Consider the following 10,578-nt stretch of genomic DNA (forward strand, 5'->3'; position numbering starts at 1 on the left):
TCTGTACATAAAGTCGTTAGAAGAAAAAAACAACAAAATGCAGAATGTATGTTACAGTTACATCTAAAGGGCAGTGAAAGGAGACAAATAAAGCACATGGGCCAGGACGAAGTTGATTGAGAGACCAGGAGGTTATCTTTCAGCTATAACAGGTCTTTTCAAGAGTCTGATAACGGCATGACAGAAGCTGTCCTTGACCCTGGCGATGCCTATTCCAAAGCTCTTGTACCTTCTGCTCGCCGGAAGAACGAACAGAATGGGATTTTGTTGCCTGCTTTGCCGAAGCTGAATGAAATGTCCTTTGAGGCACGAATCCATGGAGCGGAGTCTAGTCTGCGTGATGGACGGAGTGGTATTCACAACTTTGCGATTGTTTGCGGTCCTGCGCAGAGCAGTTGCCATGCCAAGCACTGTTGCATCCCGATGGAATGCCTAAGAGCTGGACTTTAAGGAATTTTGTGTTGGTTTCTACTGGAGTGTAATGAGATATATGTCCGTTCGCATTGACGTTAGCGCTCCGCGCGGTTCCCGAACTTTTGCAGCTGGGTGGAGGTTCGGATGTGGAAGCCGTTCGCGCTCCCGGGCATGGGAAAGATGTTGTCCGGAAAGGCGTGAGTGTGGCAGAATTGCATAAGCAGCATCAGGCGTCGTTTTTATATACCCGGCACCGACTGCAATGTAAGTTGCTGGAAATCTGGCTCCCTTCTCTTGGGAGTCACCTGTGGCTTCCCTAATGAAACAACAACAGACTCCTGTGCGCATGCACTGCTGTTTGGACCTCTCCACTTTCTCCAGCAGCTGGTTGGCTTCTGGGTGTGGATAAGGAGAGAGGTCGGAGCTCTGGAACTACGGGTCTGCGGCATCATCCCGAGCGCCTTCGGCTCAGGTAACCTACAAACCGGCGGCGGGTCGCTCTTTCTCTCCGGGGGTCCGCTGCTCTCCGTGTCACCAGAACTTCCGCAGACAGAGCCGGTACCCGGTCAGCCGCCGGGCTCCGTCGGCCGTGTTAGCCGGCTGCTTCCAGCCTGGCAGACCAGGGAAGGGATAAGCAAAAGATGTTCCTACCCACTGTGATGGAGTCCGAACGCTGATGGGGTGCCCAGAGAACAGGGGTCCATTCTCGCTCTCGGGGGTACCGTGAGCATTTGTCTTCTGGCTGTGGGTAGCAGCGGCACTTGCTCCGGCGTGGGTTTGCTGTATTCGATTTAACGTACGGGATATGATACTTACAGTTTCTTAATGCCTTTTTAAATAACTGTTCCATCCAGCTGGTTACTTCGCTTAGCCGGGTTCCCATTCATCGTTCCTATCTCCAATAGCGTCTGATCAATACAGATCAGATTTGCGTTAGATTGCTCGATGACGGGAAAGGAGGGCCGAGTTATTTGCATTTCCATGTCCAAGCGGGTAACGCTGGCGTCGGGTCCGTGCGGGATTAGTGCTGGGCTCGGGTACGGTGCGCGTTCCCAGCTTCACTGTTCGCGTTGCCGGTCGTAGGCAGTTGTAAAATGTAGAGTGATTACTACGTTTAACTGAAACCTGCTCGCAGAGGTGCGGCGATTCTCTTCGCTTTTACGTGTTTCTGTTCATTTGGACTGCAGAAGGAGATATTAATGTCAGCGTGATGCACATTTGCAACCGGAGGACAGTGTCAGATTCCGCCTCGAGATTCTGGGATATTCCTGCACTTATTTAAAGGTGACTTTCCACATATTTAAAGTTATTATTTTATGCACATACATGTAATTGAGTTTAACTGAAAACAATTGTCATTAACTATTTGCTTTTATTTTTAAGACAGATTAACGGTTCTAACTGGGTGCTGACTTTTTTTTTGGTAGATTTAACAATACCTGCCTGTTCCTCACCTATTGCCGAGTTCTGATTTTCTAAATGACACGCTATTTACCAGTGATTGCTAACACCTACCCACACATGCAGAGCCGGACTAAAATAATTGGTAGCACTCCGAACGGGATTTGCTAAAACGTTCTTGTTATAATAAGCATTTTCCGCCTAACTAGTTTTAAATTTGGTCAACACGATTGCAGGATATTCTTTCGTAAGCATATTAACCGGGGCTATGCCATTAAACCGTTCTGCCGCCCCATGGTGGTGAAGCTGAGGGAATGCAGTGTAACGTAAATAGCCTCTGGTGCGGTTGTGTCCATAGCAGAGAGCGGGGCGGAGGGGAAGGTCCTGGGGTTCATTCTGGTGTGAACTTTGTTAAAGCCCAGCCTTAAATTCCTTACCAGCACCTGGTTGTGAGGGAATACAAACAAAAACTCTGGATGCTGGAAATCTGGGGGGGGGGGGGAAGCAACAGACGTGCGAGATGCACCGGGCACGTCAGGGATTCTCTGGGAAAACAACTCTGTTGACTGGTTGACTTGTTAGCTCTGATGAAATGTCTTTGCCACTGACCCTGCTCGGCCTTTCACTGCCTGCGTATTCCCGCCCTTTGCTTTAGACCTACTGCAATGTTTCAATGGATGTCCTTTTACTAAACCGCTAGAAGCCTCTGAGAACGTTTCTCCAAGTTAATACATTTTAAATGTCGGACCTAAAGCGCCCGAGATACGCAGCTCTTCTCTTCACATGAACCACCTTGGAGCATGGAGGTTCTTGTTCCGTGAATCTTAAGTCACCGCAACCATTCGATGTCAGTTTAAACATTCAATTTCACCATAACTGTGCTAATTTAAGACATTCGAGAATTTGAATCTATGTTAAAAGAATGCACATGGGTGCTAGCATTGAATACGTTGCATCCGAAAATGAACGAAGGAATTCGGCAAGCAGCTCCCCCTCCAAGTCACTGGACGATCTTAAGGTAATGATGCATCGAACAGTGGAGATTTAAGAGATCGGAGCACGCCGATCAATAGTCCACAAAATATCCAGTCGATTCTTCCATACAGATTCTTCTACTGGACGCACCGGTCACATTTGTCGCTGCGGGAAAAGTTGCATTTGTGCTGCATTTAACGCCATGAATCATCCCCTTCCTTGTCGATTTCAAGTCTGTAGTCCGAAATGTGCAGGTCGGCAACGTGCAAAAGGACACGAAATCTCAGTGTGTGTGTGTGTGTGTGTGTGTGTGTGTGTGTGTGTGTGTGTGTGTGTGTGTGTGTGTGTGTGTGTGTGTGTGTGTGTGTGTGTGTGTGTGTGTGTGTGTGTGTGTGTGTGTGTGGGGGGGGGGGGGGGGGGGGGACACGACAAAAGACACATAAAGTACAGATCATTCAGATTGGCAGATTAGTTGGCCGACGATATTTCTGGCAAAACCGGAGACAAACAAATCTCTTTGCATTCGTCTCGCCAGATTCCCTAACACCTGCACCGTTGCAAATTACTGCTCGGAAACATTACATTTATAAATAGTTTTATTAATTTTACTTCCTTAAGCGTATAACAAACACTTTATTATAGTTGGTATCGATTAGATTCATGGATTATATGAAACTTCTTGCAAATGAACCCCACAGTGCCTTAGGAATCGCCTTTCCCTCTCACTGGCATGGGCCCGTGCAGTAACATGAAAACGACCTTATTGCTCTCTGCCAAGAGCGAATCGTTAAAATCAAATCTATCCTGTTTGGTTCCATTCGACCAGTTAGGTGGGAGAAAATAATTTTTAAGACTACATTTTTTGGAGCAATTCGATTACTATGAGTCTCGCGCGGTATCTATGAAAAACAGTAAACAGTCGACGTTTCGGGCTGAGGCCTTTCACTAGGACCGGACGAAAAAAGATGGGAGGTCAGAGAAGGAAGATGGGGAAAGGGACGAAGGTTAGAAGGTGATAGGTGAAACCGGGAGGGGGGATGAAGTAAAGAGCTGGGAAGTTGGAGAAAGAGATAAAGGGCTGGAGATCCGGGGAATCTGATAGGTGAGGACAGGTAACCATGTAAGAAAGGGAAGGGGAAATATGAGACCAATTTAAGTGCGGCCTCTTTGCAGCAGCAGAGGAGGTCACATGTTTGCTGCCTTGAGGCCACATTCAGGTTGGAGGAGCAACACCTTATATTCCATCTGGGTAGCCTCAAACTTCCATAATTGCCGCCATACCTCCTTCACTATTCCCCATTCCCATCTCCCTCTCTCACCTTACCTGCCCATCACCTCCCTTTCCTTTTCTTCCATCGCCTTCTGTCCTCTCCTAACAGACACCCATCTGCAACCCTTTCTCTCTTTCACCGATAGGCTTCCAAGTTCTTTCCTTCACCCCCTCCCAGTTTCACCTCTCACGTTACTTCCTCCTCCCCTGTCCCCACCTTCTGACGCGGACTATTTTTTCCGTTCCAGTTGAAAGGTCTCGGCCCGAAACGCCGACTGTTTACTCTTTTCCACAAATGCTGCCTGGCCTGCTGAATTCCTCCAGCATTTTGTGTGTTTTGCTTTGATTTCCAGCATCTGCGGATTTTCTCTAGTTTATGACTCTCCAAAGACCGTTAACTTGTTGACTTCGTCTCTAAACAATGGTCAGATAATGAAAAACAAAAAAAAACTTTAGCGTTATTTATATACACCGCAATAAAATATTAAGCAATAGGTTCATTTTCATTTACTAAGGAACTGATTTTTTCAGTGTGCGAGACCTTCCATAAATACTGAGCAACTCCTTAAACTCCCCTCCCCCATAATGTTTAAGTTTGATATTCATATATTCACGCTTCGGGCAGATGGGTCTCATCGGCCGTGGTCGGCAGCTCATCTCGGAGAAGGGAAAGTGATTTCAAACCTCGGCAGCCTTGCGGCTATACCCACTCACGGGGCAGGATCCGGGAGAAACCCGGCTCCGGAGTCCCTACGTTGAATGGCAGTTCCTGCGATGCAGTTGGTGCCGCTTTCTGCCGTTCATTAGCGGCGTGGGGGGAGGAGCTTGCTCTCCGTATCACACTGTCCTCGCTTGTGTATCACGTAGAGAGCTAGGACGTATCATCCATGGTCAACCCCCCACCAACAGACAGCCTAAAAACATTCATGTGTTGCTTGAGCTGGCTATCAGGTGAAATAACCCAAATTCTATTAAACAATTTACGTTTGTGTTTTTTTTTGTTTTCGAATGATTACGTTCTTTTATTGGACCACAGTAGGCGGGCAGGGTAAAAAAGCAAAGCTGTTAATGAATATTCTTTTAGAGCTCTGTGGGGTGGGTGGGGGGGGGGCGATTAGATATGATGTTCAGGGCATTTTACACACCAACAACCCACGCCATGATTCCAGTTTTTCATCCGAGTGTCGGCACATAAAATGAATCCTTATCTACAAGGACTTTAACCAATCGAATGAGCCGTGCACGTCGGCGCTATATCTTCTATTGCAAGCAGTATTTGGCTCTTTAACCAGGAACCTTAATAGGGCATTTTGGTTCTGAATCGGGATGAATACGGAAGGTGTATAAAGAGGAACAGCATCAATTTTGAAATTAAAAGTGAAGTGAAATTAATGAAGCTTTCAGTGGTTAGGTTCTGGAAATCTCGCCCCTCCCCACCCACACAGCCCTACCCCAAAGCCAATACAAAATACATCGTAGAACAGAGGTACATAATTTTGCGGGGAGAGCCAGCATAAGAAGTCAAATGCTTCTTTTTTAAATATTTTTGTTTCAAATGCTTTTCTGGGGGGCACTGAAATGGAACACTTATTTTAGCCATGCAGAACCAGGTACCTAAATGAAGATATAAATGTCAGAGTTTGTAAACAGTTTCTGTTCATACAAGTTGGTAATAGTTTCCTTACTTAAAATGCAAGTAATTGTGACTGGTGTTTAATTGTTGTTGACAGAATAATTTGCTTCAAACTGTTTTTGTTTTTCTTAACCATTACCGAACCAGCTATCAAAACATAATTGATTTAAAAACAAATTTTATTGAATCTTAATTTCTAAAATAATTTTTAAAAACTTGTGGATGCTTTCTGGAAATAATGTGAAGTACGTTATGGAAACCTTTCTCAGTATGCCCACTTCTATTTTTGATTTCACCAGACAAAAAATGCTCTACAATTATTATTATCTGAGATCAGTTGTCTGTTTTGATTTATGAGACTAGGCTGAGAAATGACATGCTTACTGATATAATAAATGTCCTAATGCTTTCCCATAATTTTGCAACCATTTTCAAATGAGGACTACTACAGAGACCAAGCATATTTCCTTTGTGGGAGTTTCTGCAAGGCAAGGCAAAATGCCATAAGTGAATAAATACCGTGTTGTATAATTGATCCCACGGCTTCTGGATCAGCTGAAAACGAGTCATCAAACGACAGCAGCACTGCTGAAGCTCTACTATGGCTTAGGAACTGCTCTTCAAATGAATACCCAAGCTTCCCCCAAACAGGACATAAAATCAGGGCTCAGATATCTTTTTGCAGTTGTAGACAAAACTCTTTCCAATTTGATTGAAAAGACTCGATTTGGATGGCAATGTCATAGACAAGTTGTTCCTTTCGCTGAAGGTGAACATTCAGAATATTGAGATGGACAGCAAACTATGGGAATTTCACAAAGCCTATCGGCATCATCCAGAAAGCTCAGGGACATTTCTTTTACAATAAAAAAAACCTTTGCTCTTCAGTATCAGTGCTACAAACTTCATCAAGACTTTGCATTTACAGAGCATTGTGCCTTTATGCAACAAACTAAATCACTCTCTACTCAACATTCGTTTTATTCAAACCATTTGAAATCGGCAGTTGTTTAGACCATGAGATTTTTTTTGAAGTTGCATGCTCAAAACCAAGCACATTGACGTACAGGAGACTGGGTGAGGTGCTCCTCACATCGTCACTTTTTTGGTTGAAATGTACAACATTCTATTCTCTCCTGCCAATGACAGTGTCCATTTACTAACCTGTTTTGGCTTATCGAAGCCAAGGACTTAATTTTATCCCAGAGGATGATTAAAAATACTGTTGTTTGCTCATTTGATAATGTAAGTCACATTAGTCCTTTGTAGGCCTCAAATTCATTTATCACACTGCACAAGCGTACTATCATTTGATATGCACCTCTGCAGCCAATAGTTTCATCTCATGCCCAGTGAAAAGCGCATAAACTTTTTTGTCACATATTCCTCACTTGACACATCACTGAACAATAAAAAGTGACTTGACTTGATAATTTAGACTGAATTTTTCAAGTTGAACACATTAAAAGAACACGACTTTATGTATATTGTTGACAAGCAGGTTTTAATAAAATCTCTGTCATGAATAGAGAATATGGCTTGGGAATTAATTTTGAAGCTCCTGAACACCATGGCAATTTCCACTTCTGCACTTTATGAAAGACATCTTGCAGAACAAAGAACTGTTGTGTAAGACAGGATTTTTTTTTGGATCAGTATAATTCTCTGTCCTTTGTTTTTAAAAAAATCTTCTCCTGCAGCTATGATTCTAAGCTATCAGTCAGCTGTCACTGTAATTCTTCTTCCCACTCCCCTTGTAACCTCTCTATCCTCGGCCATTAGCCATGTCTCAACACAGCTCAGTGAGTTTGATGATTAGCTCTTCCTTCACATAGATGTATTACTGCCTTCTGGCCTAAATTCCAAGTTCAAACAATGATTTGTTTTTTTTCTCTCTATACTGGCTAGAGGCCAATTACTTGTCCATTTTGAACTTTTTTTTACTTCCTATTTTTCCCCTTCTTCTTATTAAAGTTCTACAGGCATTTTTTGCTCCTTCCTCCCCTCAACTCTTCCACCGCATCTTTATCGCTAAGTTTTTAATGTCCGATGAAACAGTCATTCATCTGAAGCACATTTTTAACATTCTGAATGCCAATTATTTCTAGCATTTTCTATTTTCATTTCAAATTTCTAGTACCTTTGGTATTTAGTCTTTGGGGTAATGGTAAATGGATACACTTAAATACTATGCTTTTTAAAAATACCCTAAAATATTGTTGAATAAAGTATGGGTTACATCAATGCATGGAAAAGGATTATAAGTAAATTTAAAGACTTTACAAGTAGATTGCAAGGACATGTAAGTATATACACCAGTCGACGTGCCACTATCAAATAAGTATAAACAGTATTTGTTAAGGCATGACTATACCAATTATGCATAGAGTAAAAGTTTAACTTTTCTGTAAAATTTGATGCAGGACAGAGGTTCTGCTGCAGAAAAATGGCAGCTTCGCCCTCTAAGTCAACATGCCCCTCGAAAAAGCGAGTGAAGATCCACCCAAACACGGTGACTGTCAAATATACAGCACATTATCCGCAACCTGATGAAGATGATTACGAAGACTCCTATCAAGATATGGAAAATTATGTCGAAGACAACCCCCAAAAAAAACTTCTGAGTGACACCAAAAAACGAGGACGATCATTCTTTGGGACAATTAATGTTCATCGGAGTTTTTCAGATGAGCAGAAAGATAAAGGCATGGTACAGCAGACTGAAAATGCTGGAGAGAATGTAGCTTCAGCTCCAAGAATAACCTGGGTGGCTTTGTTTGGGGCTGCGCTGGCTCATGGTTGTGTTGCATTAATAACTAGACTTGCCGCTGATCGGTCCAAAGTGCCATCTCTGGAACTCCTGTTCATTCGTTCTGTACTCCAGGTATTTGCTGTTGTGGTTGTGTTCTATGGCAGTGAGCATCCTCTTGGACCCAAAGGATATAGGATGCGTCTGTTTCTTTATGGGGTGTGCAATGTCATTTCCATCACCTGTGCTTACACATCATTTTCAATTGTACCCCCAAGCAATGGGACCATCATGTGGAGGGCCACCACTACAGTCTTCAGTGCTATTCTGGCCTTTCTACTGGTGGACGAACGTTTGGACTACACTGATGTTGTAACAGTGGTCTGCAGCATATTTGGTCTTTGTCTAGTAATGATCCCCAATATCGTTGATGAAGATGATTCATTGATGGGCAGATGGAAGGAAGCCTTTGGCTATACCATGACAGTCATGGCGGGATTGACAACAGCTCTGGCCATGATTATTTACAGAGCTATCAAGGAGAAGGTTAGTATGTGGACTGCCCTTTTCACCTTTGGATGGACAGGTACAGTGTGGGGTGTATCTACAATGTTTATCTTGCAAGAGCCTATTATACCATTAGATGGGGAAACCTGGGGATATCTATTGGGGATCTGTATCTGTTCTACTGTGGCATTCCTAGGTGTATATTATGCATTGAATCAATTCCACCCGGCATTAGTTAGCACAGTTCAACACTTAGAAATTGTAGTGGCTATGATTCTTCAGCTGCTTGTTCTCCATATGTTTCCATCTGTGTATGATCTTATTGGTGGATCAATAATCATCTTCAGTGTCTTTGCATTGACTGGTTACAAGCTTTACTGGGTTAATTGGAATAAGAGGCAGGATTACTTGGAGATAATAAACTCCCCCATCAAATGAATGTTGTGAAATATTGGAAAATTAAATGTGAGCAAGCTACTTTATGAGTGTCAACTGTGCAAGTTCTTTGGTATTGTGGTGTCAGAAGATGGTGTTACGTCTCAGTGTTGTGTGGAATAAAATGTGCCGCAGATAATACCAAGTGTTTGTATTTATTAATGAAAATAACTTATTGTATATGCAGAGTTGAGAGGATAAATCTTTTATTATCTTAGACTAGGAAACTAATGCCATATATATTTCATAATAAAAGGATATGTTAACTCACTATTTGGAATCGTTGTATCTGTTTTAACTCAGAAGTACTGTAGGTATGATAAATTCTTTGTTCATGGGTTTGTTTAATACTGCAGCTCTAATTCTATTTTTTCATGTATAGAAAATGTAAAAAGAATCTGCAGATAGAATCAATGAAGAATTCTTAATCCCTGTCCTTAACATTATATCAGGTTGAATAAACACCGAGTAAGCTTCTTGCAAACTGGAGCATAATTTTGGAGCACCAATGCCTCTGGCTGCACCAAATTCCCACAGTGCACATATGACTCACTATTGACAGAAAGTACAAAATCTCAATTTCATTCTTTCTTCATTGAATATGGTGTCTTTTGAATGGACAATTGCCTCTTTCAGCAGCATTTTTTGAAACAATTAACTAAAATATTTCTTCAGAAAGCTATTTTTTCTCCCTTTCTATTCAATGTATGCAGGAGTTCTGGAAATATATGGTATCCCATGTTTGAACCATAAGAGTGGAAATCAACAGAACGTTCAATTATATGGGTGTCCTAGTCTTTTTGGAGCAAGGGTCACTTTGAACCAATCTGGAGCTATGTTATCTCATGCTGACACAAGATACTGAATCCAGTTGTGGCATCTTCCTTTACTGTCGTCTGAAATGAATTTGGTTCATGCAATGAGATCATATTGCTGTTTACTTAAAAATCACATTTCAAGTGGATAGCAACTTAAGAAACAACATCTAACAGATGTCGTTTGATAACATAGTTATTACTGAAGTAGATATTAAATGACCTTGGCTACTGATGCAAAAATATAAGTTTGAGTCCCACCAAGTTAACTAAATCCATAATAAATCTCTTTCCCATTAATGGTGTCCTTGAAACCTCTGGATTATTGTGAAGCCATCTGATTCACTAATGTACTTCAGTGAAGGAAATCTGTCATTCT

General features: G+C 42.3%; 1 protein-coding gene across 2 annotated transcripts; it reads left to right on the forward strand.

The window, feature by feature from the left end:
* The first annotated feature begins 260 nt into the window (after positions 1–260).
* Positions 261–9,655, forward strand: LOC140725401 (solute carrier family 35 member G2-like). 2 transcript variants are annotated; one of them, XM_073040822.1, is made up of 3 exons: positions 261–886; positions 1,602–1,698; positions 8,117–9,655. In XM_073040822.1, exon 3 carries the CDS (start codon positions 8,140–8,142, stop codon positions 9,385–9,387), a length of 1,248 nt encoding a protein of 415 aa, XP_072896923.1. In that variant the 5' UTR covers positions 261–886; positions 1,602–1,698; positions 8,117–8,139; the 3' UTR covers positions 9,388–9,655. The 2 variants fall into 2 exon arrangements, with proteins under 2 accessions (XP_072896923.1, XP_072896924.1); XM_073040823.1 differs by lacking the exons at positions 261–886; positions 1,602–1,698 and adding an exon at positions 1,746–2,833.
* Positions 9,656–10,578: the final 923 nt, after the last annotated feature.

The sequence above is a fragment of the Hemitrygon akajei genome, chromosome 3 (assembly GCF_048418815.1).
Source record: "Hemitrygon akajei chromosome 3, sHemAka1.3, whole genome shotgun sequence".
Classification (NCBI taxonomy): Eukaryota; Metazoa; Chordata; class Chondrichthyes; order Myliobatiformes; family Dasyatidae; genus Hemitrygon; species Hemitrygon akajei.